Source organism: Podarcis tiliguerta (genome assembly GCF_965153285.1).
Source record: "Podarcis tiliguerta genome assembly, chromosome: 13".
Lineage (NCBI taxonomy): Eukaryota > Metazoa > Chordata > Lepidosauria > Squamata > Lacertidae > Podarcis > Podarcis tiliguerta.
Window position 1 is genome coordinate 5,257,606 of NC_139546.1, and position 24,012 is coordinate 5,281,617.

The 24,012-nt window shown below is 45.2% G+C and overlaps 1 protein-coding gene across 48 annotated transcripts in view; it reads right to left on the reverse strand.

Moving 5' to 3' along the window:
- FHOD3 (formin homology 2 domain containing 3) overlaps positions 1–24,012 on the reverse strand; it is a 349,246-nt gene that overhangs the window by 280,609 nt on the left and 44,625 nt on the right. For all 48 annotated transcript variants that reach the window (XR_014503939.1, XR_014503940.1, XR_014503941.1 and 45 more), the window contains exons 2-3: positions 22,724–22,830; positions 17,797–17,861 (exon numbers count right to left, since the gene is read on the reverse strand). Coding sequence is in view for 38 of the 48 variants with exons in the window: in XM_083407397.1 (XP_083263523.1) it covers positions 17,797–17,861; positions 22,724–22,830 (172 nt within the window). In the remaining 10 variants the exon portion in view is untranslated. The remainder of the gene's footprint in view (positions 1–17,796; positions 17,862–22,723; positions 22,831–24,012) is intronic.

Sequence of the window (24,012 nt, forward strand, 5' to 3'; positions counted from 1 at the left end):
CTGCTTACTAAGCTTCTGCAGCTATTTCTGGGCCTCCCTAGTGTGAGGTGGAAACTTATCGCACTGAGCAACTGTTCCCTGTCTCTAACACATTTGGTGCAAGGGAAAATGGGTGGGCGGCTGGGGGAGCATCGCATAATTACATGCTAAGTAGTATTCACTTTTCTCTCGTCTTTTCTCAGTTGCTTTTCCAGAACTCACTGAAGTCAGCGTTCAAAAATATTCCCTCTGCCCTGAGGAAATTCAATTCCGACACCTGTCTTGAGTAGAGATTACAGGATTGTTGTTGTTTTAATCACACTGCACAAAGCGCCAAGATGTTCATTTTGCCACCAATGCTGCCTTGTAGATTAGCCACTGTAGCACTGGTGTAAAGGCATAACCATGCAAGTATTACTCTAAAATTTGAAGATGCTGAATTTGGGGGAACCAAACAATGCAGAAGAATCGACCAGTATTCCATGGTTTTTTAGCATACACAGAGTAAGAGAAGCATCTGACATTCAGTCACCCACGCCAAAGGAGCCAAGCAAAGGAAACACTGGTAACAGATGTAAATCTTATTTTCCACCCCTGCACCCTGTTCATAGCTGTCAACTTACAGATTTGAAAATAAGGGACCAGCAGCCTTGAAAATAAGGGACCAGCAGCCAAAATAAGGGACCTGCAGCCTCACCTGTTCCAGGCACTCCAGTCTTCCTGCCCTCCTGCACTCTGGTCAAACATGCTGGTAGCTTCGAGAACACTGTCCAACCAACTTTGTAACCAGAGGTTCAACTGAATAGAATCTGAATCACATGCACCACAAGGCCTATGCAGCCTCAGCTTAAAGATGGCCCCCCGGCCTGGCTTTGCACTACAAAGTTTGCAGCAGCACGTTCAACAAAATGGCGTCCAGCATTTTAAAAACCCTTCAGCTTGCATTAACTAGCCACACACAAGGCATGCAAGCTCCACCCACCAGTCGTTCTTAGACTTCTTATTGGGTGAGCAACACAGCCAAGCAACACAGTTGGAGCCTCCCTGGCTGGCAGGGAGGGACGGAGAGGAGCTCCTTCCTTTGAAATTTAAGGGACATAATTTAAGGGACATTTAAGGGACATCCATCAGTAAGGGACAGCAGCGGGACATGGCGCTGGAATAAGGGACTGTCCCTTCAAATAAGGGACACTTGACAGCTATGACCCTGTTAAAGATTGCAAATGTATAGACCTATAATAGAATATTTACGCACGTATAAACTTTGTGATGTTTTGAATTATCCCATAGAGAAGCATGATTAAAGAATTCAAGAACAAGACTTTATTAAATGCCCTTCAGAGACTGATCCTCAATTTGAACAAACCATACCTAGCTGGGCTCTAAAAGCCAGAATCTATCCTCACGATAGTCCAAGGCATTCATTTATTCTTGCCAAGTAGTTTTCTTTTCATTGCCAGCAATTCTATACTATGGATTCAAAAAGTAGGTATTTGCACGGCTGTCAAAAGTGATGGGTGAATTTCCCTCTGCACAATTCAGAACCAGTTTGGCATTTACCAGCTCTTCTTACTGAGGGCTCAGGGAGGCCAGATTGTATTCCTGGCAGTACTCTCCCTGCTAGTAACGCTGTCCCATGCAACTTTGAGCGTTCTCTTGGCTGCTTGCATCGGATCACCCGCCCACCCTGCCTGTATTGGGGGGGTTGTTCGCTTGACCTTGCTTTGCCTGTCATGGGGTTGTCTGCTTTGAGGCAGGGGCCTGGTAGGAAGTTGTCCATTTGGCTGATTGGCTGGTGCCATTTGGTGTTTGCCTACTGCCTAGCAAATCGTCACAACTTGTAAGGTTAGGCATTGGTTCAAATTGGTTGGTGGAGGGTAAGTGCCTACCCCGCCAATGGTGGTGCGGAAAGGGAATTCCATTAAAGGAATCCAGGGGCTTGCCATTCTTTTCATCCTTGTCTCTGGCATCGGACTTGGGCCGTGCAAGCCACCAGGAGCATGAGGGTGAGAAGTGAGGGACTGAGGCCCAGCTTCATTTTCTCCCAAAATTGTTTCCCTCACTGGCTTCCACTGGAATCCAGAAGTCCAGTTCTGTCCCCTGGGCAAGGACAGATAGTCGGAACCAGTGCCTAAGCAACCACTCACTTGGGTGTATTTAAATAAAGTTGTGGCCAAAATCGTGCCAAAAACCCAAACCAAAATTGATGTGTGATGTGTGAGTTATTGGGGGGTGGCTTGGGGACCTCGACATGCAACACACACACCTGGAAATAAGGGGAGGCTTTCTATCTAGACAGCAGAGGAAAAGCACGTAAAATGTTTGCAAGGTAAAATTGAGGGGATTTCCCAAAGGCCAGGGAATATAATCAGCAGAAGGAACGGGTGGATGGCTTCTGGGTCCAGTGGTTTGGTCAAGCAGTTCACAGTGATCAACCAGATTTTCAGCAAGAGTTTAAACATTAATGAATGTTTGTGCATGTGCTGAGAAAGCAACTGAATTTGGGTGCCTGATCTGCTCAGGACACATGCATAAAATCTCATTTTATACTCCCAGCTGGAAAGGAACTCTTGGAGAAAGTCACCACAGAGCTGAGTATTATGAGACAGGCAAACATGTACAGTGGTACCTCGGGTTACAAACGTTTCAGATTACAAGCGCTTCAGGTTACAAACTCCGCTAACCCGGAAGTAGATTATGATCTACAGAGAGTGCCACCCACGCTGCTCAGCTAACGTAGAAATCTAGCCATTTCGGCATTCTATGTATTGCACTGTTCCTGAGGTTCCCGTACTGACCTATATTTCAATGATCCAAAGTGAAACTTCTGAAAGTAAACATAGATGATATGATATACCAAATGAAATTAGCATTAAGTCTAGAAAAGGAGTGTTCAAAACTGAAAAGGCACACCACTTTGAACACACTGGGCTTAGATTCGCTTGCTGAAATTCTATACTGAGCTCTGGTTTTCAGCTTCCTTTTGCCAGAACTGATAGACAAATCAAGGGGGAAGGGTAGGCTGGCTCCTCTCTGAGAAAATACATGTGAAAAGGATCTAGGAGTCTTGGTTGACCACAAACTTGACATGAGCCAACAGTGTGACGCGGCAGCTAAAAAAGCCAATGCAATTCTGGGCTGCATCAATAGGAGTATGGCATCTAGATCAAGGGAAGTAATAGTGCCACTGTATTCTGCTCTGGTCAGACCTCACCTGGAGTACTGTGTCCAGTTCTGGGCACCACAGTTCAAGAAGGACACTGACAAACTGGAACGTGTCCAGAGGAGGGCAACCAAAATGGTCAAAGGCCTGGAAACGATGCCTTATGAGGAACGGCTAAGGGAGCTGGGCATGTTTAGCCTGGAGAAGAGGAGGTTAAGGGGTGATATGATAGCCATGTTCAAATATATAAAAGGATGTCACATAGAGGAGGGAGAAAGGTTGTTTTCTGCTGCTCCAGACAAGCGGACACGGAGCAATGGATCCAAACTACAAGAAAGAAGATTCCACCTAAACATTAGGAAGAACTTCCTGACAGTAAGAGCTGTTCGACAGTGGAATTTGCTGCCAAGGAGTGTGGTGGAGTCTTCTTCTTTGGAGGTCTTTAAGCAGAGGCTTGACAACCATATGTCAGGAGTGCTCTGATGGTGTTTCCTGCTTGGCAGGGGGTTGGACTCGATGGCCCTTGTGGTCTCTTCCAGCTCTATGATTCTATGATTCTATGAAAATGTAGGAACTGACTTAAAATAAGAGTTGCTATCAAGAGATTCCATTCCCGACTCAGAAAAGAAGGAAAAACATTTTGCCTGGACTGCATGATGGCATCCCCCCAAGTGCATTTTCAAGGAGGGCAGTAATAGCATTTGGACCTACAAAAATCTTGATTTGTTTCGCATTTCTTTTTGTTGCCTAGTTTTGTTTTTTTAAAAAAATGTTAACTAGATTAAGGACTTAAATTACTTACAACAATTGAGTCCAGTAGGAGCATGACCTAGTTGGATACCACCCCATACATACATACATACATACAGTGGTACCTCGGGTTAAGAACTTAATTCGTTCTGGAGGTCCATTCTTAACCTGAAACTGTTCTTAGCCTAAAGCACCACTTTAGCTAATGGGGCCTCCCGCTGCCGCCACACTACCGGAGCACGATTTTTGTTCTCATCCTGAAGCAAAGTTCTTAACCCGAGGTACTATTTCTGGGTTAGCGGAGTCTGTAACCTGAAGCGTCTGTAACCCGAGGTACCACTGTACATACATACATAAACCATCACATCATATGCATCATTACTTAAGTTGTTACACAGAAAAAGTGATAGATATTTTTAGACATACATCTAAACATACATCCTCCCATGATCCTATTTTACCTCTCTTTGGTTTGTCTTGCTCTCCAGAGATTGAAAGACTGGTGAAAATTTACAGCCACTCTTTCTTTGGGGTCTCAAAAGGTTGGATTAGATCAGGGGTCGGCAATTTTTTTTAGCAGCGGGCTGGTCCACTGTCCCTCAGACCCAGTGGCGTAGCGTGGGTTGTCAGCACCCGGGGCAAGGCAAGTAATTTGCGCCCCCTAACCCGTGGATTTTAGTAGGGACAGAGAGCTGCGAGCGCACCCCCCCCCCAGATGTTGCGCCCGGTGCGGCCAGCCCCCCCTGCACCCCCCATGCTACGCCACTGCTCAGACCTTGTGGCGGGCCGGAGAAGCAGCACTGGGGAGGGAGGGAGCTGGAAGAAGGGCCGGGGGAGGCAAGTAGCCCTCCTCCCTAGCCCCAGCCGCTGGGCTTACCGTCCCAGGGGCTGCTGCCGCCGCCGCCACTATCACCATTGCTGCTTCTCATGTGTAGGCAGAACCAGCTTGTCCGCTCCTCTCTCTGGCCCACAGCAGCACCAGGGCGGCAATAGAGATGACAACAGCGACGGGAGGAAGAGGTCGCACCATGAAGCCAGAACCCACCACGAAGCCAAGACTCCAGGCGATGGCGATGGGAGGAAGAGGCCAAGTGGCGGTGGCTCTACCAATCAGACGCTGTGCCTGGTTTATCTCAGTGCAGCGCGGGGAGGTCTCTGCCAATCAGATGCTGCTGAGGTAAACCAGGTGTTTGAGTGGCAGAGCCGTCGTCGCTTGGCCTCTTACTCCCGTCACCATCGCCAGAATTCTCAGCTTCACGGCAGGTTCTGGCTTTGTGTCGTGGGCTGGATTTACGAGCCTGGGGGGCCGCATCCAGCCCCTGGGCCTTGGTTTGCCAGCCCCTGGATTAGATGACCCTTGGGACCCCTTCCAATTCCTCTACTTTTATTTCTGTTGGGGTAGTACCAATGTGTACATCTACAATACAGTGGTACCTTGGGTTAAGAACTTAATTCGTTCTGGAGGTCCGTTCTCAACCTGAAACTGTTCTCAACCTGAAGCACCACTTTAGCTAATGGGACCTCCCACTGCTGCCGCGCTGCCGGAGCACAATTTCTGTTCTCATCCTGAAGCAAAGTTCTTAACCCGAGGTAATATTTCTGGGAGTCTATAACCTGAAGCGTATGTAACCTGAAGTGCATGTAACTCGAGGTACCACTGTATATGCTTCCTAACTGGGACCACTCATGGATTCTCCAAGAATGCTACAGTGCGGGGGGAAAGTATTTGATCCCCTGCTAAATTTGCCCGTTTGCCCTCTGACGAAGAAATGACCAGTCCATAATTTTAATGGTAGGTTTATTGTAGCTGTGAGAGACAGAATAACAACAGGAAAATCCCCAGAAACCCAGAAAACAAAAGTCAGAGATTGATGTGCTTTATAATGAGTGAAATAAGTATTTGATCCTCTATCAACCAGCCAGATGTCAGGCTACCTGGTATCTTCCTGTTGTCTGTAACCTGAAGCGTTCCGGAGCCCTGTTCGCATCCAGAAGCAAACGCAACCCACATGCGCGGGTTGCGATTCGGCACTTCTGTGCAGACGCGTGACGTCATTTTGAGCGCCTGCGCATGTGCGAGCGGCGAAACCTGGAAGTAACGCGCTCCGTTACTTCCGGGTCACCACAGAGCACAACCCGAAAATATTAATCCCAAAGCTACTTCAACCCGAGGTATGACCGTATATGCATCTGTTAGAAGAAGTGACATTGCAGAGGCAGGCTAATGAATACCCTTCTATGCACCTAAGGAAGCTGGGTGGCTTCTTGCAGATATGAACAATCCACATCATTCCACAAGGGCCCAACTTCAGGGCTCTACATCAGAGGACGAGGTGCTGAACAGGTGTACAGAGCAAACTTCCCTCTGCTGCGTTAAGGCTTTGTGTACCTAGCAGAGGCTAACCTGCTATGGATATCCCACATTTCAACTCTCATCCTTCCCAACCATTCACCATGCTGACTGGAGCTTTGGTGGACGTTTGAGTCCTCAGCATCTGGTGCCTTTTCTTAATTACCCAGAGGTGGTCCTTTATTTGAAAGCAACTGTGTAAACCATGATGGGGTAGGTTTAGATGTTGATTAGAAATGATGTACCAAAAGGGCTTGGGCCCAATTTAACCTAATGAATATTAATAGCTGACTTGGGAAAGAACACCTGGTGCTCATTTTCATATTTATGGTCCTCTTAAAAAATAAACCAGAAAACAGGGGGACACTGAATAAACTCTATAAAGGTGGGTATGTTAATAATTAGCTTGTTTTCTGTTACTTAGGGTTTTTTGTGAGCAGAGCTAAAAAAAAACCCCTATTAAGTATGCTTGCAAACTATACAACAGTTTTTGAAGAAAAGGATAAATTTTATATATATATTTTGTATTTTAAAAAGAATCTGAAGAGATGGCAAAGGATAAAATCATACTACATTTAATTATTTGTAAAAGTCAACTTTCAAATTAGTACACAAAGCAAATAAAAATAAAAATGCTGGAGTTAATCTGACTGCTACTAAGATTTTGATGGTCCAAGTAGCAAAGTCCTAAATCTCAAGAACGAGGGAGTGGGAAAGCTGGGTAGGTGGGAAGAGAGAAAGATGTTTGCTTCAGCATGACCTTATGTCAAGTGAATACTAGCAGGCTGGGCGGTAGAAAACTTCTGCCTTTGACAAGGAATGGGGGGAGGTCAGCCTTCGCATCGCAGCCCTGGTCCTCGGTTTACCTCAATCCTCCCTTGACAGGAGATCTTATTCTGAACAGTCCAAGCTGCTCTAAGAAGATGAAGCTGAGTACGATCTGAGTAAGACGGCAGCCAGCTGTCGTTGCTTTTCCCATATCTGACTTTTTGAGAAAGCTTCCAGAAACCGTGCGTCTGTTTGCTTCCGACTACTACACCAGTAAATACACCAGAGGGGCCTCTAATTTTCACTTGTCCACTGAGTACTTAGCGCAGCAAACATCGTCAAAGGGGTAGGGTATTAAAAAGCCGTAAGAGATTAAGGTTGCAATTCGATGCATGCTTACCTGGAAGCAGAGATTTGTTTATTTTTGTTTTAGGACAGAGATAGGTGAGCATGCAAAAGCTCCTCCAATATTAACTAAAAATTACCTGATTTACCGTATTTTTGGTGTATAAGACGACCCCATGTATAAGACGACCCCTACTATGGGGAGCCCAGAATTTAGAATCATTATTTTAAAGTTGTTCAGCTTTTGGGAGAAATTGTCTCAAAAGTTGCTGAGCTTTTTTTCAACCCACCACTCGATCCACCTTGCCTCTCCAGCCTGCGTATGTGTCTCGCCTTCAGCTGGTGAGAGCCGATGGCTCCATGCTGCAGCCAAGCTCCCTCCTCGCCTTGGCACCACCTCGCCTCTGCAGCCAGCTCCACGACCCTTGGTGACTCAGGAGGCACCAGGAGCAGCCAGCTAACCCAAGACTTACTGTATAAATCTGTGTATAAGACTTAAAAATTGGGGCGGGGTGTCATCATATTGTGCATGGAAAAATACGGTACAGTGGTACCTCTGGTTACGTACTTAATTCATTCCGGAGGTCCATTCTTAACCTGAAACTGTTCTTAACCTAAAGCACCGCTTTAGCTAATGGGTTCTCCCGCTGCTGCCATGCCACCGGAGCATGATTTCTGTTCTCATCCTGAAGCAAAGTTCTTAACCTGAGGTACTGTTTCTGGGTTAGCGGAGTCTGTAACCTGAAGCGTATGTAACCCGAGGTACCACTCTATTCTGGAGGTAAATTAAATCAGGCAAATTTTCAGACACTCTGAGGTCTTAGGTGTCCTACGAGCCTTTTATCACGTATAAACCCACATTTTAAAATAGCTTCTCCATGCAAATCAGGCAATGATCAGTCCCAAGAATAAGATGCTTCTTTCCAGAGACGATGTGCTGTTTCCTTTTTATATCTGTTTCTTTTCCTGTGTCCTCTTTCGCTGTTTCTCTTCTTTCCTATTCTCCACCCACAGGCAAACACTTTTCGAGCCCCTCCTGGGGCAACAGTTATGGGCAGGTGATGGGGCTGGCAGTGGACCCTCCTGAGGTGCCCGCCATCTGTAGATCGCTGGTGGTGCTGGCCCATGACGCTGCCTTTGATTGTACCAAAGTCTCATGAAACCACAGGAGCTGCCTCAAATAACAGCAAAGCACCTGAGCTCCATTGCCTTCAACGAAACTCAAAACACGCCTAATTTTCTCTGAATTAGCCTGATATATGTATGAGGGGTCTGACTCCCTGCTAATAAAGACACTATGATTCAGCTGGAAACTTTCCTCAGCCCACTTACTGCAACTGAAATGTTTGGACCCTGCATATTTGTCCATTTTTCTGGGTCAATTAATTGAGTACAACACGAAGTTTTACATTTGCCACATGTCTACTTGCTGTTTCAAACTGCTTTGTGGAATTCTCTCTTTACGTTTCTAGCCTAGAGCTGCAAGTTCTAACAAAAGGATGATGAGAATAGAGGGTCAAAATGGAAAGCACCCAATGAAATTTCAAGTACCGTATTTTTCGCTCTATAAGACGCACCAGACCACAAGACGCACCTAGTTGGAGGAGGAAAACAAGAAGAAAAAAATCTGAATCTCAGAAGCCAGAACAGCAAGAGGGATCGCTGCGCAGTGAAAGAAGCAGTCTCTCTTGCTGTTCTGGCTTCTGGGATAGCTGCGCAGCCTGCATTCGCTCCATAAGATGCACACACATTTCCCCTTACTTTTCAGGAGGGAAAAAGTGAGTCTTATAGAGCAAAAAATACGGTATAGGCTACGACCTCTGGTTCTGTAATGCCTTGTACTTCTGTTTAATGGAGGCAAAGAAGCTGTTAAATAGTACCCTGTCAAGAGGACTCTCCATAATCCAGAAAGCCAGTTTTCCTACATACTGAGAGAACATTCTGGTGTGGATCCTTGACATCGTAGTTTCAAGTGGATAGGAACTGCACACATCCACAAATATTCAAAGGTAAGTTCTTTTAAAAAAGAAAAGTTTCCCCACCTTGCTCTATTTTTCTGGCATCCAATGGATGCAGAAACCTTCTTTCATCACGCAGTCTAAGTACAGTGGTGCCCCGCAAGACGAATGCCTCGCAAGACGGAAAACCCGCTAGACGAAAGGGTTTTCCGTTTTGGAGGTGCTTCGCAGGACAAATTTCTCTATGGGCTTGCTTCGCAAGACGAAAATGTCTTGCGATTCCTGGGGGGTTTTTTCCATTCCCCACCCCCTTTTTCTAAGGCAATAAGCTGCTAATAGCCTTTTAGCAGCTAATCCGCTAATCCCTTAAGCCTTTAATAGCCGCTAATAGCCACTAAACCGCTAATAGCGCAAATCCGCTAATCCGCTAATGGGCTTGCTTTGCAAGACGAAAAAACCGCTAGACGAAGAGACTCACGGAACGGATTCTTTTCGTCTTGCGAGGCACCACTGTAATCTTAACATTCATAATTTGACACCACCACCAAAATGATTTAAAATTATGCTTTGCACTGTTTCATGTTGTACTCAATCTGACAGGGAGCTGAATCACCAATTCTGCCTTGGAACGGCTCCAGAGCTAGTTGCATTCTCATGTGCTAGCAGGTGCCTCTGCTCAATTTAAAACTGCTGGCATTTAAAACCCCTGCTTTTCATGGAATCATAGAGCTGTAGATTTGGAAGGGATCCGAGGGTCATCTAGTCCAACCCTCCAATGCTTTCTCTGCTTTCCCTCTCACCCCCTTGTTCTGCATGTTGTTTGTTTGTTAAACAGATTCAGTACAAGGAGATAAAATAGCCTTGCATCTGAACACGAAAGCCCAGCACTTCCAGCAAATTCTCCAGGCACCTTTTTCTTCCCTTTAAATCCCGAATTAGTTGCAGGTTTTGGTAAGCATCTGTAATGGTTCTAGGGGTTGCTCGTGCGTAAGTTGCCTTTACTCCTGGCTAGGTTGCCTGGTTGAACCCTTTCTGTCTGGACAGCCTCAAGTTCCGTGGCTGCCTCAGTCGCTGGCAGAATCCGTCAGTGGGCGTTTCTTGAACCTTTTCCAACATAGAAGCTGTTGGACGCCCAGTCTCCTCCTACTCTGCCTGCGCGGAAGTCTTCTGCGCAAAGAGGGTACTCGTGCCCTCTCCGCTGGTCTCCTGCGAAGAGTCCTGGAGCCACCTCTCCGATTCCCCCATCTGCCCCCCTTCTCCACTGATGTTACGCTGACTTCCTTCCCCAGCGGACGGGCTGCCTCTCTCCCTACTGGGACCCTCTCCACCATCCCTCTGGAGCCTCCTCTCCGCCTCCAGCTCCGATGGCAGTTCCCTGACAGCATCTAATGCTCTCTACCTGTTCGTCCTTTCAAGCTCGAAGTGGGTTGTTGGAAGTATATCTAACACAAAACAAATAAATATATATCTCAAATATTCCTTTTTAAAAAAACCCAAATAATGGCTTTCCTTGAGCTTCTTGGAGGCTTTCAAATTGCATTTATAAACAACACATTATAGATGTAAATCACTCGCTAATAAAGGTTTTATAGGGTTCCCTTAATTTTCTAGTCCAGAAACAATAATATCTGAATTTCACAGAAAGCGTTCTGTTTCCTTTAAAAAAAACGGTAATAAAGTTTCTGATCAACAGCAAAAGATTACTTCATGTAATCTGAAATAATTACCACTTACCCAGTGGATTACCATTATTTATAGGATATGTGCAAAGCTGGCTTCAGCTCTGAGGCAGGGTGTGTCTGGCCTGTGCCCAACTTACTGGACAATGGGGCATGAGTTATAACTCATTCAGCAGTGCATGAGACAAAGAGCTCATCTTTGTTTGAGACTCTGTCTTGTGATGCCCCAAATCTTCCAGGCACAGAGCATGTGGAAGGCGTTAAGGCAGGGGTCGGCAACCTAAGGCCCATGAACCACAAGCAGCCCACGTGGGTCATTTAACTGGCCCACGAGCCGCCTCCCAACTGAACCACCTGCTTGGCAAGTCCCCGCACGCTGCACTAAACCAGTGCAGTGTGGGGACTAGTTTCTGCAGCGCCAGAAATCGTGTCTGTGCAGATGCAGATGCCGGAAATCGCAGGCGTACGGGCAATCCGGCCCATGGAGGGATCCCTGCTGGAGTGAACTGGCCCAGGCGAGATAAACCTTGCCGACCCCGGCATTAAGGCACATGTAATTTGCCCATGGCTCCATAAAGAAGCGTGCTCTACCTGGGCTCCACAGTTTAAAATAAAAGGCTAGCTCATTTAATCACCCCAAGTGGTTCGCTACCACACCTTCTGGCCCAAAGGCAGCACAGGGGCAGAATGATATGGAACTGGAGCAGAATACCACGGAAGGCTTTCGTCTCTTGTCGATATGTGAATGGGCAGGAAACAAATATAGGGACTTGGGCGGTCACATAGTCTGAATTACGAGAGAAATTGGTAATTCTGGCCCAAAGGCAGCACAGGGGCAGAATGATATGGAACTGGAGCAGAATACCACGGAAGGCTTTCGTCTCTTGTCGATATGTGAATGGGCAGGAAACAAATATAGGGACTTGGGCGGTCACATAGTCTGAATTACGAGAGAAATTGGTAATTCTGGTTCTGAACAGAGGGAAAGAGGTATTCCTGGCTGGCAGAATATACAGTGGTACCTCAGGTTAAGTACTTAATTCTGGACATCTGTTTTTAAGCTGAAACTGTTCTTAACCTGAAGCACCATTTTAGCTAATGGGGCCTCCCGCTGCCGCTGCGCCAGTGGCGTAGCATGGGTTGTCAGCACCCGGGGCAAGGCAAGTAATTTGCGCCCCCCCGCTGCACTGTCCCTCCCCCAGATAGTCCCTCGCTCTCTCTCCGCACCACACCGCACGCCTGGCACCCTCGCCTCCACAGTGGGCGGCGACCTGGCGGCTCGGATCGGATTCGCACAGCCAGCACTCTCTGCAGTGAGAGAGAGTGAGTGAGCCAGGTAGGGGCAGAGAGCTGCGAGTGCGAGCGCGCCCCCCCCCAGATGTTGCGCCCGGTGCGGCCGCCCCCCCTGCACCCCCCACGCTACACCACTGCGCTGCGCCGCCACTGCACGATTTCTGTTCTCATCCTGAAGCAAAGTTCTTAACCCAAGGTAAAATTTCTGGCTTAGCGGAGTCTGTAACCAGAAGTGTATGTAACCTGAAGCGTATGTAACCTGAGCTACCACTGTACTGTCATTTCTTCCTTCAGACTAGCTTCAGTTTAATATATACGTTGCTCATGGTATCAGTGTTAGGCTTTCCCTAAAAGCAAAAGCACAGATATTCCATGATAACCCGTGTCGCTCTTCAGTCAGCTAGTATGCGTGGGTGAGTGGAAGAATCCGTTTCACCATCATAAAGCCTTTGGAAAGAGCTCCCTACAGGAGCCATGACAAGAATTCTGCTACATTTTATATGTGCAAAATTTCCTGTGTTTGTGTTACAGCTGACAACCAGAAATGTGGAAAGCCGCCCACGGCCAAAAAGTATGTTGTGGAGTCCCACACTAACCTTGCAACTATGGGTGTTACAAATATCTGATAAGAATGTTGTATAATTGCTATCCAAATAAGCATCCTGTTGGAACAGCCAACGGGTCGTTTATTATATCTGTGAGAGAGGAGAGAGCTGCTAGAAGCTAGTGTTGTAAAGTGCCTGCAGTTTACAACAATTATTTGTATGTGCACTGAACTGCTTTGAGAGATGTCTGGGTTTGGGGCTTTTGGTTTGAGTGAGGAGCACAACGCACAATTAAGCAAAACGCTTAAAACACACATACACACACATGTGACATTCAGCAACGATTTGAGTCCACGTCATTATCGTTACCAAGTTCCGTAATGTCAGTTCAAGGAAATCAGAAATATCCCAGACATAAAGGGACAAGTTTAGCATATTCCTAGTCTTATCCCACCTATAAACAGGCCAAAATCCATGTCCGCTCTGCAAATGGGTGAGGCCTCTGGGGCCCCATGACTCCTGAATGAGCACACCTAACACTTTGGCAGAAAATAAAAATTATATATTGTATGAGGAAGTGCCAAGATCCATAGAACCAAATTATCTCCATCTACTTTGAAATTCAAAACAAATAGTTCATAATGATAATGTCAGAAGCTTCTTTTTTTTTCAACAGCACCACTTTCGCCTGCTAGGGTGAGGATCTGTCCAGACAGAATCCACTTACAGTTCAGGCTACAAAAAAATGCATACTGACAGTATTCTATTTAGCTTCCATTTAACTTTGGAACACTGATCCAAAAATTCTGCTGGCCTTTCTGAAATCTGCCATGCTCTCAAAATGCTACCAACAAATCAGCATTTATGCATTTTCACTACAACCACACACTCCATGCTGTTTCAATCACCTTTGTCCTTGCAACATTTTTTTTTTAGCAGCAAACCACTGTCATTCTTGAAACCCAGATATACCCACTTATATTATTTATACCACATGAAAACCCCCAAACTGATAGCCGCAAAGAAATCATAGAATCATAGAGTTGGAAGGAACTCAAGGCATGCCTGCACATCAAAATCCAGGTAGCATAGAACGAGTACCCTTGAATTATGCTAATATTTTGTAGGAGTTTTAATTTGTTTCAGTAGTTTTATTGTGGTTTTAATTTTTTTAGTGATAATTTTATTGTTTAACTTTTTTGTAAACCACTTTGAGGCTTTTTCCTACAGTCAAGAGGTATATAAATTTTATGAAATAAATAAAATAATGAACTGTTGTATAATTGTATATCATTGGCCAATGGGCTTTACAATGCATACATTGTTTCATTTCCATTCTACAAAGTTCTTTGCAGCCTCGCTTTCACAACAAACAATGGAAAAAAATTCCCATTTCACAGAGAGGGATACTTCACAAAGTATCTAATGGAGTTCTAAAGTCTCACAAATTTTTGCTACATGAGATTTTCTAGAGACAATGAGAATATTGCTCATTACATAATTAAGAAAGGCAGAGCTCTGGGTGCAACTGAGAGGGGAGCAGGACAGACCAGACAAACTATTAGTTTCCTTCTACAGTCGCACCTTGGTTTTCAAACGCCTTGTGAGTCAAACGTTTTGGCTTCCGAATGTCGCAAACCCAGAAGTGACTGTTCCGGTTTGCGAACTATTTTTGGAAGCCGAACATCCGATGGGGCTTCTGTGGCTTTTGATTGGCTGCAGGAGCTTCCTGCTGCCAATCAAAAGCCACGCTTTGGTTTTCAAACGTTTTGGAAGTTGAATGGACTTCTGGAACTGATTCCATCCAACTTCCAAGGTACGACTGTAGATGCTTCCTGACTTACTAACCAGAGGCAACTTTCAGGTGTTAACCCCCTCCCGCTCTTCACTTTAACTTTGGCTGGCAGACCATCAGCCTCCATCCAGGTCCACACCAACAGATGCGAAGATAGAATCAAATGGATGCTACCTGCTAGCAGCAAGAAAGTGCTTGTCTTACTTTCCAAGGCTTTATCTCCAGATCCCTGTGGGTTTTGGAGCAAGACTGGGACTGCACCCACCAATTTATGCTTAGGGCTATATAGTCTCTCCCCCAACTGTCAATGCACGTCACCATGTTGACATAAACGTGTTAAGTCGAAAAAAGACTCTGTGCTACGACACAGAGACAAGAATTCTCTTTCTGGGGAGAAATATAGATCAGCTGCTTTTGCACATAATAATCCCAGATTGAGTCCCCAACATTTGCTGTTGCACTGGGAGCACTGGGAAAGGCCTCTGCAAGTCGCAGCAAACACGACTTTTCTAGATTATGAAATGATCAGCATACAGGGGGGAGGTTCAAAAAGTATCTACATGGTGCCTAAATAATAATAATAATAATAATAATAATAATAATAATAATAATAATAATAATTTATTATTTGTACCCCGCCCATCTGGCTGGGTTTCCCCAGCCACTCTGGGCGGCTTCCAACAAAGATGAAAAATACACTAAAATGTCACATATTAAAAACTTCCCTGAACAGGGCTGCCTTCAGATGTCTTCTGAATGTCAGGTAGTTGTTTATCGCTTTGACATCTGATGGGAGGGTGTTCAACAGGGCGGGCGCCACTACCGAGAAGGCCCTCTGCCTGGTTCTCTGTAACTTGGCCTCTCGCAGTGAGGGAACCGCCAGAAGGCCCTCGGAGCTGGACCTCAGTTTCCGGGCAGAACGATGGAGGTGGAGACGCTCCTTCAGATATACTGGACCGAGGCTGTTTAGGGCTTTAAAGGTCAGCACCAACACTTTGAATTGTGCTCGGAAACGTACTGAGAGTAACTTGCACCTAAATATTAGCAAGACGAAGGAGATGGTGTTGGACTTTCGGAGGAAGAGAGGGGAACTAGCCCTGTTGTATATCGGGGGGGGGGGTTGTGTGGAGAGAGTCTCTTCCTTTAAATTCTTGGCAGTCCACCTTAGTGAAGACCTCACTTGGAAAAACAATATAACTCTGGTGGTTAGGAAGGCCCTACAGAGACTCCATTTCCTCAGGGTCTTGCGAAAGAACCATGTTAAATAACAATTGATGACCTCCTTCTACCAGTCCACAATAGAAAGTGTCCTCTCATATTGTATCACAGTGTGATACGTTGGCTTGACAGCCACAGACAGAAAGTCTTTACAGAGGGTGGTGAACACAGCACATGATATCATGGGCTGTCCCCTGAGCCCACCAGATGACATCGCAAGGGATCGTTGCCTTAGGAGAGCGAGAAAAATCCTCAGGGACGATTCACACCCCGGCCAGCACCTCTTTAATCTTCTACCCTCAGGCAGGAGATATAGAAGTATAATCAGTTGTACCAACAGGCTAAAAAACAGTTTCTATCTGTGTGCTGTTAGGCTGCTGAACGCAAAATAATATAGTGCAACTGACTTTGGGGGTTGGTGTGTTGTGCAACAAGCACACAGAGTGCAATGAGATTGAGTGTTTGTGTGGGAGGGAGGCTCGGTTAATTTCATTGTACACAGGTTGTACATTGACAATAAAGGTATTATTGCTGTTGTTGTTGTTGTTGTTATTGTTATGTACTGAGGTTCTCACCCTGGGCCAGCAGGGGGATACTGTAGATAGTTATGCAAATAAGGGATCGAAAGTGACGTTCAGTGATTGGATAGTTACAGAAAGTTGTTACAGTTACGTTGTACTGGAGTTCTATATAAGCAGGCTGACTGAACCCCTCAGTTCAGTTCTGTTCTGGCCTCTGAATAAACAAGAGCTGTTTGAAAAATCGCTTTGTCGTCTGATATGTCCACCTACAACTTAACAATTATTACTATTATTATTATTATTATTATTATTAGTATATTACAGCATGTAAGATAGCTTAATATGCTCCTACATTCTGAAATTCATCCAAAGCGCAGCTGAGAAAGTGACTTTTCAGTGGATGTCCAGTCAGGGATTCGAACACAGGCCTCCCAGGAAAATCCAGTCCTAATACACACCACCACCTCTCCTGGCTGCTATCACCTGCTACAAGTAATGTCCCGTTTAAAAAGACACCCAGTGCCGCAATGCACGTTGCTCCAAAACACAGGCGTTCATTTGTGCTGAGTTGGCCGGACTTGATACGCATGAGCTGCCTTCTACACACTGGTTTCATTTGGCTTCCCTTTTGACAGCAATAGTCTATTCTATTTCCAGTCACTGACACAGCAGTAATGACAGTTTGCCTGGCCAAGAGCTGCACGATTGAAAGCAATAAATATTATCTGCCTCTTAAAATACAGTAGCTTGCTGCCAGCCTACAATTCCACAGCTCGCCATCTCAAACCAGCAGGCCTAATGAGGCAGATACAAATAACTGCAGTTTGATGAGCCATGCAAAAAAAAATTGTTACAGATATTCTTGCAATTGACCTGAACATCTACAAATCGCAAAAGTGTGCTCCTCCGGCAAAAACAACAACAGCACCCAATATTCACCCTGCTTCCAAATTTAGGAGCTAGTAACTGAGCAGACCTGAAACATGGTCAAAGAGCACAGAATTATTAAAGCAAGCGGATATAATAAAATAATCAAAATATAGATAAACTCTGGGCTAGATGGCTCTTGATTTGATCCAGCAAGGCACATGGAATTCAAAGCTCACTTTCCGTGGCATGAAGGGGAATTACATGCATCGCCAAGTCCCAAATCCAAGCTCTGATGTTATCTCTGACTCAGAACTGCTCCTTAGAATTACAAGAACTAAAATTTATCTTGCATGCATTCATTAAACAGATAAGAATTATTCTACTGCTATGCATTTTTTTAAATTATTATTATGTAGCTACATGGACCCATTGGAGGGCAGGCAACATCTTTTCAGGAAGCAACAGAATGACAGAAGGTAAAGTTGTGCATCTGCTACAGGTTCTTGCTTTTGGAATGCTTTCCACTCATTCACCACATCAAAATACTTGGAAGCTCACTTACCAATGCAGGCATGGACTCTGACTGAAAGCTGGGTCCTCAAAATGACACTGTGCTTCTTGCCCCTGCTGTGGGGGTGGGGGTTAAAAATAGAAAAAAATGATGAGCTAATTAAAGCAATTCTCAGTGAATCATCTAATATGCTATATACACTCTCAGCAATGGAAGGTATTCAATTTTTTATAAAAGCATGCATGAAACTGCAAGGACTCTATTGCCACATTAAACAAGAATAAGTTATATCTATATAAATAGAGATAGAGGTAAAGATAAAGGTAAAGGGGCCCCTGACCATTAGGTCCAGTCGTGGCCGACTCTGGGGTTGCGGCGCTCATCTCGCTTTTTTGGCCGTGGGAGCCGGTGTACAGCTTCCGGGTCATGTGGCCAGCAGGACTAAGCCGCTTCTGGTGAACCAGAGCAGGACACGGAAATGCCGTTTACCTTCCCGCTGGAGCGGTATCTATTTATCTACTTGCACTTTGATGTGCTTTCGAACTGCTAGGTTGGCAGGAGCAGGGGATTCGAACCGCCGACCTTCTGATCGGCAAGTCCTAGGCTCTGTGGTTTAACCCACAGCGCCACCCGCGTTCCCCAGAGATAGACACACACAATTTTAATAGACACACACAATTTTAATTGTCCAGACGATTTGCACCAGAAAAAGTCCATTTGGCTTATTTATTCTTTGCCAGAAAGCACGGATAGAAACGTTTACATATTCATCAAATACATGAAAAAACAAACACAGCTAGGAATGATGAGCTCCCTGGGCTCAGTTTGTACTTGGGTTCATCCAAGTGAGCAAGTTCCCTAAAAGTCAGAAAACTGCTTAAACCCTTCAAATGCTTAATGGTGTTATGGGTAGCATATTTGGGTCCAATTCCCTCTCAAGTCCCCTTGCCTAGCAAGCAGGTTACCGGGGCTGCTCTGGCAGAGGGAGGCAGCAGCGTCTATCAGACATTTTCAAGCATCCTGGGTGAATTACGTTGCCCAGGGCTCCAGGGTCACTGCTGTAACAGTATTCAAGGTGCCAGGGAAGAGGCAAAGTCAGACATGCTCTGCTTGCTGCTGTTGCTAAAGTTGCAGTCTGCACCCTCTAAACGGTGGACGAACAAGTGGGGGGTAAAAGGGCGCAGCTCTCCTCTGGCTCAAGCGAGAACTCCGAAGGCTGAAACCGTGCAAGTCGCCAAAGTTCACATTCCAAGCTAAGCACTCACAAAGCCTGGCAACATCTCTAAATAGGACAGTTAAACAACACACCTTAAGGCTTGCCCTTGTTTCCTGTTTTCCTGTTGAGGCTGTCACTAATCCTGCACTTTTGGGTCTCCATAGGGAGGCTTCCAAGCATGTTCAGGTGGTGAATGCACTTCAGAACAACCCCCACCCCCTGACCTTCTTGGTACGGTAGAGTGGGCAAGCCCAGGGCACGCGGGGACAGTTAGGAGTGGGGAGATCATGCATGGCCTAGACTAGCACTCTCTCCATGTGCTATTTCCACACATTTAGGGAAAACGTCTGAATGGGGCTGGAGAGAAGGCTTGATACAACTTTATCACAACAATACAAACCCAACACGTAGGCTAATAGTGAGTAGAAAATATATAACAGAATAATGATATCATTCAAATTATAGGAGTAAACCAATCAAAGTTCTTATACAGTGGTACCTCGGGTTAAGTACTTAATTCGTTCTGGAGGTCTGTTCTTAACCTGAAACTGATCTTAACCTGAGGAACCACTTTAGCTAATGGGGCCTCCTGCTGCTGATGCGCTGCCGGAGCACAATTTCTGTGCTCATCCTGAAGCAAAGTTCTTAACCCAAGGTTAAGCGGGGTTAGCGGACTCTGTAACCTGAAGCATTTGTAACCTGAAGCGTATGTAACCCGAGGTACCACTGTATACAATATAACAGAGTGGTAGCGAGGACTGTCAATCCTTGTGTTCAAAATAGATGTCTAAGGACAGTCTCACAATAGTCTTTCAAAAGTATCAACAGAAGACGTCTCGAAAGTTTCAAAAGTCTCTCAATAGTTGAAATGTCTTCCGTTGAAACTTTTGAAAAACTATTGAGAGACTTCACTTTTGAAACTTTTGAGACGGCTTTTGTTGATACTTTTGAAAAACTATTGTGAGACTGTCCTTAGACATCTGTTTTGAACACACGGCTTGACGGTCCTCGCTACCACTCTGTTGTATTGTACATATGAACTTTGATTGGCTTACTCCTATAATTTGAATGATATCATTACAGTGGTACCTCAGGTTACATATGCTTCAGGTTACATACGCTTCAGGTTACAGACTCCGCTAACCCAGAAATAGTACCTCGGGTTAAGAACTTTGCTTCAGGATGAGAACAGAAATCGGGCTCCGGTGGTGAAGCAGCAGGGGGAGGCCCCATTAGCTAAGGTGGTGCTTCAGGTTAAGAACAGTTTCAGGTTAAGTACGGACCTCTGGAACGAATTAAGTACTTAACCTGAGGTACCACTGTATTCTATTATATATTTTCTACTCACTATTAGCCTACATGCTATGTTTGTATTGTTGTGATTAGTTCTTATTGCAACACAGGGGTTTTTTATACAGCTTATGCATACAATCCACTGAGAATTGCATGCTCTTGTGTAATTCATAGTCCTTTCAACTGTCCTATAAATAAGGCAGGCAAAACCCCTCTAGTCTAAGAGGATGGTTGTGTTTATTGTAGTCAACCTCGCTATAGGCATCATCATATGACATCACAATGCCAGTTAGCTTTTCTGTCACAGTTTGATTAGTGAGCTAACAGCTACCTCTGTGGCCCATCCTTTGCTGCAAGAGAGCAGAGATACAGAACAATACATTAAGATGAGTCCCACACAGCCCATCTGCTCAGAAGCCCCACAAAGTGTAATGGCACTTACTCACAAATCAGACCAAATAGGGGGACAGCCTTAGGGTGGAATTATACCCATAAATTACACTACAGCCCAAGGCTGCTCAGCTGGTGTTAAGATGGAGCTGTCCCAGCAGGACTGAACACACCAGGAGAACTCCACTAGCATATACCGTATTTTTCGCTCTATAAGATGCACCAGACCACAAGATGCACCTAGTTTTTGGAGGAGGAAAACAAGAAAAAAAAATATTCTGAATCTCAGAAGCCAGAACAGCAAGAGGGATCGCTGCACAGTGAAAGCAGCAATCCCTCTTGCTGTTCTGGCTTCTGGGATAGCTGCGCAGCCTGCATTCGCTCCATAGGACGCACACACATTTCCCCTTACTTTTTAGGAGGGAAAAAGTGAGTCTTACAGAGCAAAAAATACGGTACACCCTGCTGACAACGTTACGTTTCCCCATCAAGGAATGACTTTACCAAAGCTCTTCTTTGAAGCTCTTTCAGTGTCTTCACACATATGTTGCTGCAATACTCTTAAATAAGTAAATCAAACCCTGATGACCACAACTGAAAATCTTACTTGGAACATGGAAATTATCGCTGCTGAAAGAGCTGATGTGCAGCTTAGATAAGCCAGGAGCACTATAACTGATGTGCACCCATTGGATAACCAGGAGCACTGCAACTACTACTGCAGGGGACAATAATTTTCAGCTGTAGTACCAACTTTTTCCTGCTCCAAGTCCTTGTAGTCGTGGGAGCCAACTACGAACGGCCGCTCCCAGTAACCAATATGTAAGAGGAGGCAGACAATGCAGGCACCCATAGATGTCATCTCCTTTTGGTATGGGTGTCTGCCCCACTTTGATTGATTGATTGATTGATTGATTGTTGAAATGTGGCAGGACATAGTGGGGATCAGTAACTGGCATGCCAATTTCCAGGTCTAGAGCATACACACACCTGGTCTTCCCATTCAACACTGCCTTGGCCTGTTTCTCATGTTGCAATATCTCAGCTATGAAGTTGGAACAAGCACTCTGCCTAGTAATATGCCATACAGAGAACTCAGAGGGCTTTTTAAAGTGAGAGGAGACATTTTTTTTTTTAAGTGTACACTCCCTCAGGGGATCATGCTTTCTCAGTAAAATGTTAACCATATACTGTACTTGAAGAACTGAAATAATGGGATCTGATGCTCAACTGGAAAGAGCATGGTTTCACCTGCCAAAATGCATAGAGGTACCTCAGGTTACAGACACTTCAGGTTACAGACGCTTCAGGTTACACACTCTGCTAACCCAGTAGTAGTACCTCAGGTTAAGAACTTTGCTTCAGGATGAGAACAGAAATCATGCTCCGGCGGTGCGGCAACAGCAGGAAGCCCCATTAGCTAAAGTGGTACCTCAGGTTAAGAACAGTTTCAGGTTAAGAACGGACCTCCAGAACTAATTAAGTTCTTAACCAGAGGTACCACTGTACAATGTATTACCATCCTCCTTTCATTTTCTCCTTGCATGATATACAAAAATATTTTTAAAACCTACTAGCAGTCAGAAAATAGAATGCTTTCCAAATATCTACAGATATAACACAGTCTTCTGGTGCCACTCAGAGCTTCAGTTAACAACGTTGATTGTTTTGGATACAGCTTCTTAACAAAGCAGTATCTGGTAGCAACAGTAAGTAGAGAGAAAGTAATTATGTGCTACAGTCCTTCTTGAGCTCTGTACGCACCTGCTACGGAGAGCAAAAGGGATCCAAGGAACAAAGACAAAGGAACCAAGACAAAGGCATAAAAATCCCTTCTAAGGTGGCTTCCCCACCTTTTCCTATTGCCATGCCTAGAACAGGCAACAAACCTCCTTCCAGTGGCAAAGGCAGAAAATGTAAATGGAGCCAGGGGGGCTTGTCTCCCCATTAAAGTACCCCTCAAAAGGTTTTTAACTTCCTGCCAGTGGTGGAGAAAACCCACATCATGCAACCCAATTCTCCCCTACAGAAACCTGCATGGAAATCAATGTTTCCACACCTTTCTAATGTACAACTTACCCAGAATCCTCCTGGAAACCTTCCAATTCATCCTTTTGTTCTGCTAAGGTAGACTCTAAATCCAAGTAGGTACCATTGTGAGACAGCTGCAATGTGCAGTCATCAAGCTGAAAAAGAAAAGAAAACACTGTAGTTCACTTTATCAGTTTCAAGGCCTCCAGCCTCCAGACCAGCTTACATACAATCTAGCACAAACCATCAGATTGGTACTGCCCCGGTCGAAGCACACATTCACTTAATACCAGTACCTCAAATTCCCCCAGAGATGTTGGGCTAACTGCCACCTACTCCTCTAAGAAAACTTTAAACAGTAGGAATAGGTGTTATTGTTCCAAATATATGGATGCTAGGTGTAATTCAGAGGTTATCTCAGGGTGGTTTCCTGAGACAACCAGTCCTTTTCACGAGAGCAAGAAATCTCAGTGTGTTTCTGTCACCCGCACCATCTCACTCACTTTTGATCACTTGCATATTTCTTTGCTCTTGTTTACCAGATCACTTTATTGTTGGATGAAAGATATGAAGGTCAATAATCTTCTCATAGGTTGATGCTGCTTATTTCTGTGCAGACACAACACTTAATCACAATTTGTTTTCCTTACCAACAGTTACTGTATTTTTCGCTCTATAAGACGCACCAGACCACAAGACGCACCTAGTTTTTGGAGGAGGAAAACAAGAAAAAGAAATTCTGAATCCAGAAGCCAGAACAGCAAGAGGGATCGCGCAGCAATCCCTCTTGCTGTTCTGGCTTCTGGGATAGCTGTGCAGCCTGCATTCGCTCCATAAGACGCACACACATTTCCCCTTATTTTTTAGGAGAGAAAAAGTGAGTATTATAGAGCAAAAAATACGGTAATTATTAAGTCATGGTTAATTATTCAGCGGGACGCGGGTGGCGCTGTGGTCTAAACTACTGAGCCTCTTGGGCTTGCTGATCATAAGGTCGGCAATTCGAATCCCCACGACGGGGTGAGCTCCTGTTGCTCGGTTCCAGCTCCTGCCAACCTAGCAGTTGCAAGTAGATAAATAGGTACCACTCCGGCGGGAAAGCAAATGGCGTTTCCATGTGCTGCTCTGGTTTTTGTGCTCGGTTGCACCAGAAGTGGCTTAGTCATGCTGGCCACGTGACTCGAAAATCTGTCTGTGGACAAATGCTGGCTCCCTTAGCCTGTAAAGCAAGATGAGCACCGCAACCACAGAGTTGTCCACGACTGGACTTAACTGTCAGGGGTCCTTTACTTTTAAGTATTCAGACATAAGGATTAGGCTCCAAACCTGGATGGGAA